Source organism: Pyrus communis, chromosome 16 (genome assembly GCF_963583255.1).
Source record: "Pyrus communis chromosome 16, drPyrComm1.1, whole genome shotgun sequence".
In the NCBI taxonomy this organism is placed as follows: Eukaryota; Viridiplantae; Streptophyta; class Magnoliopsida; order Rosales; family Rosaceae; genus Pyrus; species Pyrus communis.
The window spans coordinates 5464595-5481661 of record NC_084818.1 but is presented as its reverse complement, the minus strand read 5'-3'; the positions used below and the strand labels follow the sequence as shown (position 1 = coordinate 5481661).

Here is a 17067-nt window from a genome sequence, read left to right as displayed (position 1 = left end):
TCCAACGATAACGTAACGACAGCATGACGTTAAATAGCTAGCGTCATGCTGACGCCAGGTAACCGTTGGCATTCAAATAGGCTAAGTTGGAGGGTGGGCAAAATGTCAAGTTTGACATTGTGGAGTTGAAGGGCTGGCTCAAGTTTGACATTTTGGCACTAGAGGGTTGGACTGAAGGGCTAGTTGGAAATAACCAGCTCGTTGGCCTGATTTGGGGGTTTGGGTTCGGTGGGGCCCACAAGCTTTTTGGCCTATCCTCGGTTGGAGACAATTTTCATGTCATTCTGAGCTATTTTTAGCCATATGGTCCTTTGGGCAGGTTGATTGGAGATGACCTTTTTGTTAATGAATTTCTTCAATTAAATATTTGAGTGAAATATAGGCATGAGTGCTGACATGGCTGAAGTTCATTGGCCATAGAACGTCAAGGGACCCAACCCCAAACTCTACCCTTGCAGGAAGCCATCTCTGCCGAGCTCCGGTTCGTAGGTGATCCAACCACCCCCAAACCGACCAATACGTATATCTCCCTCTCTCACAACCAATTTTCACCCGAGGCTTGTCGTTCCCAATGGCCTCCACGTACCGTGATCGGACCTCCGAGTTCCGATCACTCTCCCAGACCCTCCAGAAAATCGGAGGAATCGCAGCCGTTCATCAAGCTCAGAATTCCCCATCTCCCTCCAAATCTCCCGCACCCGCCTCTTCTGGATCTGAGTTCAACAAGAAGGCCTCCCGGATCGGGTTGGGGATCCAGGAAACCTCTCAGAAGATCGCACGGCTCGCCCAGTGTATTTTCCGTTTCCACCTCTCCTTTTAATTTCCGCTATTAAATATTTATGACTTCATTCCTAGCTGTTTGGTTGCCGAGAAATTGTAGGAAAGTTGCAAAATTTAAATATTTAAGTTGGATATTGATGCATTTGTTTACTTTTAACTGTTAAGAATTCAGCTAAGTATTGTTCAAGAACTTCAAACCAACTAGCTGTAGGAAAGTTTAGATCTTGGTATGAGCTAAGGTTTTAGAGCTTTGAAATACTTTCAGGGATTGATTGCTGATTAAGGATCAGATATGAATCATATGATCAGATTTTTAATTGAGTTTTCGAACTGATTGTACTGCGTTTGAAGAATAATCTTGCCGAAAATTTTGCTTAGAAAACTCAGGGCCTGGGATTGCTTCTGGAAGGGGTTAGAAGTGCTTCTTGGTCATAGAAGCCCTTTCTGGAGAAGCCCCTGAACGGTGCTTATTCAGGAAGCACTTCCCTTGAATATTTAATAAAAATTTCAACAAGTTTCTAATGGAAGCGCTTCTAGCAGAAGCGCTTATGAGTACAAGCACTTCCTCTAGAAGCAATCCCAAATGAGACCTCAGTACTGTAATTGGTGAAATTTCTTTTGCTATTGGGTTTGGAATCACTTCGGAACTTTATTGGCTGGGGGAGGTTATGTCGACCTAACAATTGTGCTTGCTGTGCGTTAATCTGCAGTGGCGAAGAGGTCATCAATGTTCGATGACCCGACTATGGAAATCCAGGAATTAACTGCTTTGGTGAAGAATGACATTACAACACTGAATGTGGCTCTCACGGATTTGCAAACCATTCAGAACATGGAAATAGCTGATGGAAGCTATTCCCAGGATAAGGTTGTTCATTCAACAGCCGTTTGTGACGACTTGAAAAGCAAACTTATGGGGGCAACCAAACAGTTTCAAGATGTGTTAACCATTAGAACAGAGGTTAGTGCGTCTTTTTTGTACTACACAATCCATATGTCTTATTGTTTCCTTACGGTTCTATGATTTTTGTACCCTCAGAACATCAAGGCTCACGAGAACAGGAAGCAGATATTTTCCACAAATGCATCAAGAGAAAACCCTTTTCGGAATCCTTCAAAAACTGTGACCGCACCTGCTCCCTGGTCAACTCCCTCCAGGGCACCTAGCAATTTTCAAGCATCACCGTGAGTATTTCTTATTAAAAATCAACTAATATTGAAGTCTGTATATGTTCCGATGGTAGGCCTTCCACTGTTCTGGTGCCGGTAATTTATTCATTGTTTCCCGTCTTTCTCTCTCTCTCTTTCCAGATTGCCATCGAAGGATGTTCAAGCTGGCAACCAACTGAGGTATGTTGGCTCCGGAAAAAAAAATGAAATTTCTTATTCATCTCTTTTGGTCATTGCCGTACAAATACCTCTGGAACACTGCTACATGCATCATGCTTGCATATGAACTTCATATACTTCCAACCATAAATATGATAAACTCACGTCCTTGCAGTTTTCTTTTTTTCCATCATTTCTTCATGCCTGAAGTACTTGTAGGAGCCATAGATCTAGCTTCTCCCTTTTTTCTCTGGTCCTCCATAATTACAGAGTAGATGTACGTATGGCTGCCAAATCTGCTACTAAAGACTATCACCTATAGTTTCAGCTGTCTTCTTTCCTTTTAGAAGTGCAACGTTTTCTCCTTTACTTCCGGATAGCATCTAAGAAGGCAGCATCTGGTCTTTGTCTACTTGGATGATTCCTCAATTAACAAAAATCCATAAATTACGTGTAAAGCAGCCACTAGGATAGGACTCGTAGTAGTTGTGTCGTGCAAGTAAATTTTCTCTGTTCTGAATTTCTGATATTGAAGATTTTGTTAAGTTCCAAAAGTACGGTGTTAAATTGATTTGGTTTTCCGAAGATCTATTTATAGATACATGTTGATGGAAATTAACTGCTTATTTTAAACGTTGCCAAGTCAGACGAAGGTTAGCTGCAGATAATCCTCCATCGCAGCAGATGGAAATGTCCATGTTACAGCAGGTAGTTCCACAGCAACAAGATTATACACAAAGCCGGGCTGTTGCTCTTCACAATGTAGAATCTACGATTACCGAACTGAGTGGGATCTTCACACATTTGGCTACCATGGTTGCACATCAAGGGGAACTCGCTATCAGGTTTTCTCTTTTTGCTTACGGAACCATCAAATAGTGTCGTGTTTGAAGCTAACACTAATGCTAGATGCACTTTTCATAGGCTTGTTCATGGTATGTTGTCCTGAATCTGTCTTCTTGGTGTGAGCAGGATTGACGACAACATGGAAGAATCATTGTCAAATGTTGAGGGTGCACACAGCGCTTTACTAAGGAATCTCACCCGAATATCATCAAACAGGTGGCTTATGATCAAGATCTTTGCCATTTTGATATTTTTCCTGATGGTCTTCATCTTCTTTGTGGCCTAAATACGGCAATAGAATCCTTCCTGATGGGTTATTAGGGTCATTCAACTCCGCGTGTGGTTATTTTTTACGAAGTTGGATTATTGAAAGTCATATAGGGTTCTTTGTTCTGTATACTTGGTGGGCATCCGGTATGCCCATTTTTCGATTCTCGAGTGTTGCTTGTACAAGAATTACCATTCGTTGTAGCATATACGGTTAGATCATTGAGCAAAATGTTATGTATCTCTGTATCAACTGAAACAGCTTGCCATGTTTGTTTGAAAATGAGAAATAAAAAATTTCTCTAATTACTTTTCGTTTTTGTTGCTCAAGATAAACGTAAATATTTTCAAATTAAATCAACAATCTGTCTTGTAACTGGTTGTATGTTTCTTGCATCCGGTCGAAAATAGTTGACAATCTCTTTGAAGGCCCACCAACCTAACTCCGCATGTGACTATAAAGCTACAATTTTGCGTATCTTAGTTAAAGCGATAAGATTGATTGTACCAACCATTTATACCAAAACATTGGAAATTTGGAGTAGGAAGTGGAACTTTAACTCCTCCCACCCACCTTTTATACTTCAATCAAATGGGTTCATACTGCTACTCGGTAGTCGGTACACTGCTAAGTCAAGGCAGGACCTTCAATAATGTTCCAAGCTTTAGTCCAAGTCATGTCCCACATATTGCAAAAATGACAATAAAGCACTTCCTGGTTATGTCTGTTAGAAAAATCTAAAGTGTTTCTAGCTCATAGAAGCGTTTTTGGAGAAATACCTCTCTGACTGGAAACGCACTTGAGTAGCGCTGATGGGCATAAGTGCTACTTGCACGAGCCCTAGGTTCAGATTGAGACCTACTTGATTGTTACAATTGGAAGCTTTGGCTTTTTAACTTTGTGACCCACACACATGTTCTGCTACACTGATTGTGTTGCTCTATGCGGCAGGCTCTAATCAATATTTTAGTTCCAAATATCTTAATTACGGTTAATGCATAAGGCAACACACTCGCAGTAAGATAACGGTACGCCATTCATCTCATTGAGAGTGTCGGCCTATGAGTGCGATGTCTTACGCAACGCAGATGCCAGACAACCGTGCCCAAAAATTTGATTGCGGTTTTGCTGAAGTGGGAAGAGTAACGGAAGTCAGAGCAAGCAAATGAGAGTTCAGAAATCGGGAAAGGGACACAAATAAGTGAGGTCAAGTTGCAGCACAGTTTCCGTGAGCGTTAAAAACTTAAATGGATGCAAAAATGATGGGAGCCATTTGTGGCAGACAAAAATCCAAAATTCAAGTCTCCAAGTCCATGATATATTTCATATAAGATTGGGCAGGTGGTGGAAGGTGCCCTTTGAAAAGACTTGTGCAAACTAACACATGGTCCGTGGAATTTAACACTGCTAGAGCAGTAGGCTGATGGTTCTCCAATATCAAATATTCTCATATAGTCATATGTATCTTCGGTTATACAGCAGAATCTTCGCTCCGATACGGTCAACAGTAATTAGATATTACCTCCTTCTCAGCGGACACAGAGATAAACTCTGTCATATATGCATGATGTTGTAGTGTAAAGTGTGGAGCAAGAAATAAATTGCAAAGTTGAAAAGGATGGATTTGGTTGTGGACAATGGGACATGTAGGAGATGATGGTCTTATTGAGAGGCTTCTCTCCTAAGGTCCCTTTTTGTATGAGTTGTCAGATTAATCTTACAATAAATTAAGCTGTCAACTTAAATACTTCTTATTACACGGAAATAAAATACTAATAGATAAAACAAACAAAAAAAATAAGTAGAGAGAAGAAGGTTTCACATCATATCGAACATCTTCTATATCTGCAAAACCTAGTCTCCTCGTCGAATATCTGAACCCAACAAATCCAATTGCATTTACCTAGTAACTTTACACATCCAATTTCATCCATTTTTTTTTTTTATAAATAATATTCAAACCCAGCTAGGTACCAAGCACCAAAAAATTTGAGATTGTGTGGTTTCGAAAATTGGGATTCCCTACTTCTTCAACGTGTTAATCCTTTTTTCATATGAATTTTTCGGCGATGGTGAAAATTTTGAAACAGCTCTCCCTCTCCCTTTTTCATACGCAAAAGAACAAAAACAAAAAAACTCAGGAGGAGAGAAGGGGAGTGAACAATCGAGGGAGAGACGGGGAAAGGAAAGGGATATGGAGAAGAGAGATGGTAGGGGAAGAAGACATAAGGTTTTACACGAGATTTTTTTTTTATAAATTTAATCACTTTGCATAATTATTATGATTCGGTGTAATATGAATTATTTAAGTTGATAGCTTAATCTACTATAAGGTTAATCTGAGGGCTTGTATAAAAAATGACTTCACATGTTCTTAAAATGAGGACCTTAAAAAATCAGTTATGTGGTCTTATTTAGTATGATTTTGAGTTGAACCATTTTGATGTTTTTGCCTACTTTGATTTCCACTCTATACCTAATTTGATGTAATCTTTGATCTTTCCGTGATTTTGTTGCATAACAAAGAGATAAAAGGTTTGGTTTGGTTTCGAATACAACTATTTAATTCTGTTTACTTTGCATGTTTTGTTCTTATAAACAGAGAGATAATTTCGAACTTGAAATTCCTTACCCAGAGAAAATAGGAGTAATGATATTCCAATTTTAATTTAATTAGAGCAACAGTTAAAGTTGCTTCGAACTTAAGGGATCATTACTACAATTGGATTAAATTTGAGGGAGCGTTGCACATATTGGACTAAAGTCGAGGAACCATTACTCCAATGGGTTAAAATTAAGAGACAATTTTTACAATTTTCGCATTTGGTTTTTCATATTTGCCCATTTGATTCAGCCTCAAGTTACCAAGTATGTGGCACATGATTCGTTTTGATAGAAATTCTGAGGAAGTTGACGAAAAGGACCATACATGCACGTTTTAATGAATTAAATGACCAATAATCACAAAATTTTAATTGAGAGACCATTGCGCTAAAATTTCCTCTTACTCACGTAAATATGATCCAAAATTTACGTAGAGCATAAGGTTAACGTAGGTAAGTGAATGAAACTTACAAGGGACTCGTTAATACAATTACTAATGTTACTTATCACTAATTAATGCTTATATTTGGCCTAATAATAATTATCATTCATGCAAATAAAGTTGAAAAAATCGGTGGACCAAACGCCCAAATCATATTACATCCAAACCAGTCATTACTAAATTTTCATGCTGATTCAGAGTCAATGATAAGCCATAAGCCGCATAAACTTGAAGAAGATGCTTGTATAATTAATTAAACATTCAGCAGCATTAAACACAATAGAATGACTCAATGGTTGATAACAAATTTCAGGTTTGTATTTTATACGGCATGTCTTGGATTCGATTTATAATGCTATGTGAATCATATGATGATCGTCAGGAAGAGACTAAAATATCTTTATAAATCTTCCTAGCCCCTAAAAAAAAATGCTGTTATAACTAAGCCGTTAACTAGTCCCTTTAAAATAAAATAAAAAAAATTAAAAAAAAACATTCAACAGCATTATTCCATCAAATTAATGATTGATAAAATATTAAAATGTTGTGTTTTGCACTCTTGATTGAGCAGATGGATTTTGGTGTGGCCCGGTGAGGCACTTTGGAATGGGATTAGAAATGATGAATGTTCTAGTCAGCATTCATAGATTTTGGGCCTACATTAATAATTAATTTCCAACGAGAGGTTAGCGATTTTTCTCATTCGAGTGGTATTATAATTTAAAACTGAAAAATAATTTTTACACAATTTTTTTAACTCATTTGAAATTATTTTTAAAACGACTGAAATTACTTTTGATGAAAATGTTTTAAAACTAATTCTTAGTAAAAATGCAAGTGAATTCTGAAAAAACATTTTTAAGTGCTTCTCAAAAGAAACAGATGATTGATGCTTTTTGCAGAAAACACTTCAAGTGTTTTTCAAAATATATTATCTAAAAGAGCTTCCAAACGAGCTATTTAGCTACATAACATTCGTATCGAATAAAGCAAAAGATAAAACGTGTGCATCAAATTTTTTTTTTTCTAACTCAACTACAAGATGAGAAATCGAACTTTAAATCACTTGTAGACAAGAAAAATACCAAGAATTACTTGTAGACAAATATTATAGATATCAAAATTTTAAATCACGTGATGGCAGGTAATGATTAAATTATTTTTTAATAATTTAAAGAAAAAAGAATAACATTCAAACAACACATCCTGTAATTTACAATAGATAAAAAAAAACGTAGCCTTGGGCAGATATGGAAAAAGCCTAATAAATCCAATATTTTCCTTTTCAGTCTTATTGCAAGAAAGTATTCTTTTATTTTCGTGGGGTATCCTACAAATTCCTTGTGATAATTATGGCATTTTTGGACCTTTCCCTTGCATAGGAGTTTTGAAAAATAATCTCACTTCATCCCACCCAAATTTGTCATGCTGATATGATTAGAGATGTTAGTGGTAGGTGCAATTTGCAAATATTGGAGAATTGTAGTGATGGCAGGAGAGACGGAGTTCATGGATTTCTCTACGATACGGTCGTAGGAATTCGATGTATGTACAATTTTATTTTCCTCTATTAGGGCATAGTAACTCGAATAAATCAATCTGACTGTATTTTCGTTAAGTACTCGAATAATTTTCTTTTAGTGTATATAAGATTAAAGAGAGAGCCTTGTGGCTTAAGTTGAACCTTGGTTTCTAGAAGAATTTTTAACCAAAATGGTTTTTGAGATCGGTATAACTCCTTATTTTGATCCTTGTGTTTTAAAATTAATAGAAATTGTCCCTAAAATTGTTCATCGTCAATCATTTTGGTCATTCAGTGAAAAATCTCTGTTGAATAAGACCAAAATAACAAAAATACCCTCAAAATTTGTCAAATCATTTAGGCCCATTGTTTATTAAATTTATGATATTTTTGTCATCTTGATTCTTATTTAATAGAGATATTTCAGGTTTCAGGAAATGACCAAAATGATTGGTGGTGGATAACAATTTCTATCGATTTCAAATCTTAAGGACGAAAGTGAAGAATTATACTAATTTCAGGGATCATTTTGGCTAAAATGTCTTTATAGAATCCATAATCTTCTTGCTATATACAACGTATATATGAATGCAACATTATATATGTTCTTCTCCGCATCGATGTTACTTGACTGAAAAAATGAATGAAATACTTGTTGAGGGTAATCATTATTTGAACACTGCTTCACTCCTTATACATAACGATTCAAATACTTTCTATAATTATGCGTTTGTACGTGTACTACCGGTTTAGCTTTAGACCAACTTTGATGGTAGGCTAAAAGCTAAATTACTCCCCAAAATTTCCCCTCAAACTCACTCCAATTCGAGAGGAAATTTTGGGCTAAATGCTAAATGCTAAACCAATGTCAAATTCCCTCCAAAATTTAGCCCAGAAATTGGAGTAGACTACACTCAATATTTATTGGAATTTAATTTTTTTAGATTAAAATGTTTATAAAATTAATTTATGATGGTCTACATATTTATTTAAAAAAAATTAATTTAACATATAAAAAAAACCTAAGTTCATTCTTTAATAATTCCAACCTAAAATTTTAGGCTAGAACGATTAGAGCAGAAAAGCTGTTTCTGCGCTAAAAGCTAAATTTTTCGGGTTAAAAAATTTGGTTTTAAGTCCAACCATTAGAGATGGTTTTACTGTTTAATGTTTTTTAATCATTATCTTAATTCTCTCACTAATTCCAAAATTAATGTTGTTTAGGGTTGGGCGCCGGCATGCGTGATGCATAATATATACTTTTAGTATTCACAAAAGGTAAACGGGGTAGGGTTACTTTGATAACTCAACAAGAACCACTTAGATTACCTCTACCTAGTGATTCTCTTAATCTCATGGGTTGCTTTAAAACGGCTGAGAGAGAGATGCAAATTTGTCCATACAATCGATTCGATAGGCACTATTAGGTTAGGATGATGTCCCTAAAAATTAAACTAAATGAATATTTAAGGTGGTGAGCCATGCAAATTTTAATTAATGAATTAATTAGCATAAAACTATCACGGGGTGGTTTAGTTGTTGGCGACGAATGTCAGGCTGTATTCTATACCGCACGTTCTATGTTCAATTCCTGATTTTAGTGAATCACACGATGATGGCTAAAAAAAGGTTGAAATGCTTATGTAAATCTTTCCGGCCCTTTAAATAATGGACTGACGTGACGAAGTTACTAGTTGGTCTTCATTTTTGAATAAAAAAAAAGAAAAAAAGAAATAGTTAGCATGAATTATGAGTCAGAGTGAGATAATTGAGAAAAGAGAGACAGAGAGCATATTATGGAAAAGCTAAGTAAAAAGATGAAGAACCAAGTGAGAAGGAGGCCCCTCCACCCACTATAAGCATGTTTATTATCTAATCTCTAATGATAAAAGGGAAATTAGTAGACGTTAATGGTGATTTTGATAGAGATTAAAGTCTCCATTTAAAGATTTGATTTTGCTTACTTTTGACTGCATGTTAAAAGAGTTGTTCACCAAATTCCTTAAAGAACGAGACTTTCTCCGCATAATTTCAATCATCAGATCTCTTCAAACTCATGTTATAAATAAATAAATCTGTTCTTTTGTGAATATGTTACCAAATCATTCACGTTATGGGGCTGTATAAGTCCATAACAAGTCATTTTTAAAATACTTCCTTTGAAAGTGCATAAAAACAGCCCATGAAATTTATTGTACTAAGACCTAAGGGATCATCGAAAGATTGAAAGATTTGAAACTAATCAAGAAGACTTAACTTAAGCAATCAAATGACTCAATCGGTAATAGTTCTGGGAGGCATCAACTTGTTATCTACGACGTACGTTTAATTCATAGAATAAGAGCCATATACTATTAACCACTCGTATCATAATATTATTATAATACATGAGTTAGTAACAATATATTCAAGAAATATAACAAAGGCCTAGGGTAGGTACCAATTAACTACTAGTTCTTAAGCGTAATGTAGTGGAAATAAGTAATTTCGTAAGTATTCTTCACTCTTCATGATGAAAACTTAGAGTTTTCTTAAGAGTATAAGATAAGATGAATGATTATAATCACCTTGGGTTTGAAGTTAATTAGAGGAGATCTGCCAGCATATTTGGATTTCCATCATATGTAGAAATATTTTGCTTTCACGACGTGGATACAACGTGTAACGTGACAATTTGATATATGTACGTAAATATCAATTTCGAATTATAAGTCAAATTAATAATGACAAGGGGTTTAAATACATGGACCTGCGATTCTAATTGACATTCTAAATAAGAGTGCATTTTTGCTCACCACCATTTAGGGTAGTGTATACTCACCATCCTATTTATCATCATTAAATGAGTTTGAATTTTGAGATTTATTCCTATCCACTACACGAATCGCGAAATTCAAACTCATCTAACGGTAATAAATGGAGTGGTGAGCATACGCCACACTAAATGATGGTGAGCAAAAATACTCCCTCTAAACAAACCTAACAGTAAAACAAATTATAATATATTTAGGGAAGTGTTATTGACATTCCAAAAATCTCATTTTACACTCCTTAAAAAGTGTATTTTTCTTTCTAAATATAGAAAATTTAGAGTGTAAAATGTGAATTTTGAAGTGCCAATAACAATTTCCTATATTTATAATGTAATTATCATAACGAAAGAGAAAACGATTTTCATACTCGCTTTTTCCTTACCCCTTTTTTTCGTCTAACATTTGTAACGAATAAATTAAAGAAAAATCAAGCAATAAAAACAATATTAGAGACTCAGAAAGAAAAAGAAAATGGGAGTGTGGTGTAATAAAATCTGCCATAATATTGTGCAACACGAGACACAGAAAGGAGTAATTTGACACAAAAGACTGAAGCTGGATTTAGTAAAGACAATCATCCAAGTTTTATCTGTCCACCAGCCTCCATTTCTGCCATTATAAAACTACTTCAATATTTCTCACACACACAGAGAGGAGAGAGAGAGATAGAGAGAGAGAGAGAGAGGTTCACCGAGAGAAGGTAACTTCGCTGCAACAGTTGACAGAAACACAGTACACAGAGACAGAGAAACTGAGAAGAAAAAGGGATCGTGCTCTGGTAATTACATTGTTCATTTGTTCTACTGTCTTCTCAAATTCTTCTGAAATATATTATAAAATTGTGTTATATTTTTCTTATATGTAAAAGTAGTGGTCTTTCTGCAACTCTTTTCCTTCTCAGGTGCCTCCTTTTTGTCAGATCTCTCTCTATTCTCTCAAAACCCAGGAATCAAAATCCCCAGAAAGCAACACTCACCACCTCTAAACAAACTTTCCTTTTCTTCCCCTTCTTTTCTTGTGTTTCTCACCTAATCATCTTGACTGCTGCCACAGATTGTGCCAAATTCGGGGGGAGAGAGAGGGTGAAATTCGGCTGCGTCTGACACGAGCCTTAAAGTCTACATCTTTATTTTTAAAGTTCCAACCTTTGGAAGTTTTCAGAAATTAAAAACTCTCTGCAACGGCCAACCCAAGCGCTACTGCAATTGCATGCTCCTCTCTCTGCTTTCTTTTCATTCATTCAAAGACCAAAACGAGATAAATCACTCTCTCCCCCTCTCCCCTCTCCGCCTCTCTCTCTCTACTTTCTCTCTCTAGAGTGTGTGGAGTTAAAGGAAGTAACCGATTCTGCAGAGAGTCTCACATTATATTAAATCCCCATAAAAGCTTCCATTATAAATCCCCAACAAACTCTCTTCCTCTTCACGCATTTCCATCTCCCAAAAGAAAATCAGATTTTTTTTTTTTTGTTTGAGTTGAGTTGAGTATCTTTTTCTCTCACTTTCCTCTTGTTTGCCTTCTGGGTTTTGGTAATTGGAGTGATTAGTTGTTAATCTCCTGGTTTAATCTGTATGATAATTGTTTCAGATCATTTAATCCGTCAGCAATGGCAGCACAGAAGCAATCAGAGGAAGCCATAACCTTCAACCAGACTGTTGACAGGGAGGAAGAAGAAGAACACGCAGCAGATCCTAACTCTGGTTTTAACCTCAGAAGCTTCCTCTGGCATGGTGGATCAGTCTACGACGCCTGGTTCAGCTGCGCATCGAACCAGGTCAAACATTTACCAAAATCCCACCTCAAAATTCACATTTTCAGACACAAATTCTGATAATCTAACGTTGTCATCGTCCTGTTGTGCTCTGTTTCGGTCAAAACAAGAACAGGTTGCTCAGGTTCTGCTGACTCTGCCCTACTCTTTCTCCCAACTGGGAATGCTCTCGGGAATCATATTCCAGGTCTTCTATGGAATAATGGGGAGCTGGACCGCTTATCTGATCAGCATTCTCTACGTCGAATATCGAAGCCGAAAAGAAAAGGAAAATGTCAGCTTCAAGAACCACGTCATCCAGGTGATTATTTCTCACACTGCAAAAACCATTTTTTTACATAATTTTCAGTTCAGAAGAGAAGGTTCGATTATGTTCTGTGGAAATTTTTTGAGCAGTGGTTCGAAGTGTTGGATGGTTTGCTGGGTCCTTACTGGAAAGCCGTTGGATTGGCCTTCAACTGCACTTTCCTCCTCTTTGGATCTGTCATCCAGCTTATAGGTTGTGCAAGGTATGTCATTTTTAATTGCGCAAAAAAAACCGGTTACAAGTTTCTAATCAAAATTTGAATTTGAAGAACACTAAACGCGGGTTATACACGGCTTATTGTCTGTTTAGTGTCCTCATTTAACCGGTTATGTTTGAGCGATTTTCCGTTTTAACACAAGTTTTTTTTTCAATTTTATCATTTTATAAAATAAAGTTGAGACATGGGTTTTTTTGGGACATAGTGTATGGACTAAAAGTAGAGTTTAAAGGGGTCATTGTCTGTTTAGTGTCATCGAGTTCTAGTTTTGACTAAAAATTTGTAACAAGTTATATCTGTGTGCGTTTCCCATCTTGTTTTGCTTGATTAATACTTAATTAATTAGTTGTGTTGTTGATTAATGCTTGATTATGCAGCAACATATACTACATAAATGACCATCTGGACAAGAGGACGTGGACCTACATATTTGGGGCATGTTGTGCCACCACGGTCTTCATCCCTTCCTTCCACAACTACAGAATATGGTCCTTTTTAGGGCTTGGGATGACCACCTACACTGCCTGGTACATGACCATTGCAGCCATCGTGCATGGCCAGGTAAAATAATTAATTATTATTTACTCGATCAACGGCCATGATTGCTCTTCGGTTATCTCTCTGTTCTTTTTTCCGCCGTTGATTTTGACCTTGTTTTACAGGTTGAGGGTGTGAAACACTCAGGACCAGATAAACTGGTTTGGTATTTCACCGGCGCCACCAACATTCTCTACACTTTCGGCGGACACGCCGTCACTGTGTGAGTCTTTCTTTAAAGTGTTATTAAAGTTTTAATTTTTTAAGTGATTTAATCATGATGCTTCTTCTTCTTTTCTTATTTTTATTTTTATTTTATTTTCTTACTCTGTTTTCAAAAGGGCTTTCTTGCACATTGGAATTCAATATTATGCAGCTTTTTCTTGCCATTAATGTGGGTTGGTGAGAGAAGTGAATATCATGAAAGGGAAATGATAATGTTGTATGAGTAAGAATATTTGTTTTTTAATTATCAATTATCCATCCGAGATTCGAACTCAAGATGTTTTCTAATAAAGTGAAACTAAGTGACTATGAATGGTCAAGCTCATATAAGTGAGAGAATATAAATGGAATAATTCGATCTAGGATTCATACAACAGACCCTATTTAGTAGGATAAGACTTGGTGATGGTTTTTTTACGGTGTCACTGACTACTCATACATTCTTAATCATAAAAAAAAAATTAATTTTTGCTTAGTAAACTTTATGTATAATTGATGTTATTGTTTGCAGGGAAATCATGCATGCAATGTGGAAGCCTCAGAAGTTTAAGTATGTCTATCTGTTTGCTACCCTTTATGTGTTCACTCTAACCCTTCCATCTGCAACTGCTGTGTACTGGGCGTTTGGCGACCAGCTCCTCACACACTCGAATGCCTTGGCACTCCTTCCCCGGACTAAGTGGCGCGATGCGGGTGTCACATTGATGCTTATTCACCAGGTGATGATCCTGATGAGTCCAATTACTTGTACATATTAATTTTTCCTAGCTGTTTTGGCACTTTACTAATGTAACTTTTTGAAAGTTGGTACTGCCTGAGCTACCATGGTCGCTTTCAGTTTGAACTTTCGGAGTCATGATTTCGAACTTGAAACATTTCAATTGTGGTGATGTATTTTTCCATGTGGTTGGCATATGCAGTTCATCACATTCGGCTTTGCTTGTACGCCTTTGTATTTTGTGTGGGAGAAAGTAATTGGAATGCATGACACCAAGAGCATATGTTTGAGGGCAATTGCCAGGTTGCCTGTGGTGATACCGATTTGGTTCTTGGCCATCATATTTCCTTTCTTCGGTCCCATTAATTCAGCCGTTGGTGCTCTTTTGGTCACCTTCACCGTCTACATCATACCCGCCTTAGCTCATATGCTCACCTTCAAATCCGCCTCTGCTCGCCAGGTAATGCCTCAATCGAGTCAATCCTAATCTCCCCACGATACTGCTATATATGTATGTGTATGCATGTGCGTGCGCACGAGGCCTCGTAGACAATGTAACCTAGCACATTATGTCTACAACACATTTCATCGGACAACATTGGAGATTGCATTACTAATCAAAGTGCAATTATGTGATTTTCGTGTGGGCAGAATGCGGCAGAGAAGCTTCCGTTCTTCCTCCCGAGCTGGACAGGCATGTACGTGGTGAACGCATTCATCGTGGTGTGGGTGCTCGTAGTCGGGTTTGGGTTCGGAGGGTGGGCTAGCGTGACTAACTTCATCAGGCAAGTTGACACTTTTGGGTTGTTTGCAAAGTGCTACCAGTGCCCTCCCAAAGTCTCAGCCTCCCTACCACCACATCACTAAGCTTCTCTTTGACTTTGTATCATACACATGGTGTCCTGCATTTTGCCTTTCTTTTGTGTAGCCTCTATAAATATTATGTGAATGGTGAATTGGTGTTGTTTCCTTTTGATTCAAAGCAAAGTCATTGTTACTCTTAGTTTATGTGAAATTGTTCTATTTGATTAAGCAACGCTGTAGGCAACCGCAGAACATTTAGCTTTTGGGTCTTTCTTAAAAATTTGATGTTATTGTAAATCACTCAAATTCGAAAATATTAACATGTGAGTTCACACGAAACCCAAAACGTATTATAATGAACAATTTGAAATTAAACTCCCTTAACTGACACAAAATTCTCAATTTAAGTTTTTTTTATTTTTTTTATCAGTTTTCTTAGACATATTCACAAATATTCAAATGATTTTCATCGAATGACTATTCATCTATTGTATTTTCATGTAAATAGGGGCAAGAAAGTTCTATGCAAAAATAACGGTTCGATTCGAAAATGATTCAAAAGACAAAATTCATCCTTTTACGGTTATTTGTTTTGGTAATGATAATAAGGATAATAACGAATGGAAATAAATGAACGGTTTTGATCTCATCACGCATGTCGTTTTGCTGCTTATTTGTGTACTTGAGACTCTGAGCATCTCCAACAATTCTTCTAAATGTGCATACAAATTTGTTGACTCATATGGTAATTTAAAAACTAAAATTTGTAGATTCACAACTTTGCTCCTACATACCGCAAATCTTAGTATTTTTTTTCTAACTTTTCATTAGGTGACCTTTTTTATTATTTTATTTCTTGGTAAAAAGTTGATAAAGACACATTATTATAATAAGAATAATATTTGAAGAGTCTAAAATCTTAATAAACATAAAATTATACATGGCACTTCAAATTTTATTTTGTGAACTCTTTTAGAGATGCTTATACATTTGAAAACCTAACTAAACTATACTAATTAAATATTGGATCCTAATCATGCTCCGAGTTAGTGAGTTTATTTGACTGTGGTCACGAACATGGTAAAATTCCTCATTGCCTCTATCTGATGATTGCTCTTCGTGATTAGGTGCAAAAACTAAGACTTGATAAGGTTGTCTTGATATGATATTATGATTGGAACAAATCCCTACCTTCCTTTCTCTAAGTTCATCCTTCATGCATCTTTTCCTTCTTTCTAAATCTATATTTGTCTTTAATGCAATCAACTATTTGATAAAGCTCCACCTTCATGTTATTATCTCCATAAAGCAAGTAAGCCCCTTGACTTTGATCCATAAAATCATCATTGCATTTTGTTGTTGGCAATTGGCACATCATAGTTGTAATCAAGGATCTTCACCATACTCTAGTGTATGACACGAACTTAATGAATGACATATGAAAGTCAATGATCATAAATATTGGTATGTAGTATACATCGATGCATACCAAAAAATCTTATTCGATAATATCTCAAATCTATCATCAAGTGGCATTGCAAACCATGTTTTTGGACAATAAAAGATTGGCAATATATGGACCAATAGTTGCCAAGGCGCAATCTAGATTAAAACTATTTGTACCATTTGAACTGATTATCTAGTCGTGTTTATAGAAGGGGTGATACACTCATAATGTAATAGATTGTGAACAAGAGAGCGTTCGGGATCGTAAAATTAAAAAAGAAACCACTTGAAGCGTTTGCTCATAGGAGAAATTCTTTAGTCCGGACGCAAATTTAGATCATTAGACACAAATGGTTGGTCAAATAAAAAATAATTATCGACGTTTTACACAGGCAATCGAATTGTTGTAACACAATAATTATCCGTTGTCTAGAGTGG

The 17067-nt window shown here is 36.3% G+C and overlaps 2 protein-coding genes across 2 annotated transcripts; both read left to right on the top strand.

The window, feature by feature from the left end:
• Positions 1 to 476: 476 nt before the first annotated feature.
• Positions 477 to 3536, top strand: LOC137720676 (syntaxin-31). The gene is made up of 6 exons (XM_068459772.1): positions 477 to 791; positions 1491 to 1741; positions 1820 to 1965; positions 2092 to 2130; positions 2757 to 2954; positions 3082 to 3536. Exons 1-6 carry the CDS (start codon positions 572 to 574, stop codon positions 3239 to 3241), a joined length of 1014 nt encoding a protein of 337 aa, XP_068315873.1. The 5' UTR covers positions 477 to 571; the 3' UTR covers positions 3242 to 3536.
• Positions 3537 to 11149: 7613 nt separating this feature from the next.
• Positions 11150 to 15382, top strand: LOC137720134 (auxin transporter-like protein 1). The gene is made up of 9 exons (XM_068459143.1): positions 11150 to 11382; positions 12192 to 12378; positions 12491 to 12676; positions 12772 to 12884; positions 13277 to 13460; positions 13562 to 13659; positions 14173 to 14380; positions 14582 to 14839; positions 15031 to 15382. The coding sequence occupies exons 2-9, from the start codon at positions 12211 to 12213 to the stop codon at positions 15244 to 15246; spliced, it is 1431 nt and encodes a 476-aa protein (XP_068315244.1). The 5' UTR covers positions 11150 to 11382; positions 12192 to 12210; the 3' UTR covers positions 15247 to 15382.
• The last annotated feature ends 1685 nt before the right edge of the window (positions 15383 to 17067 follow it).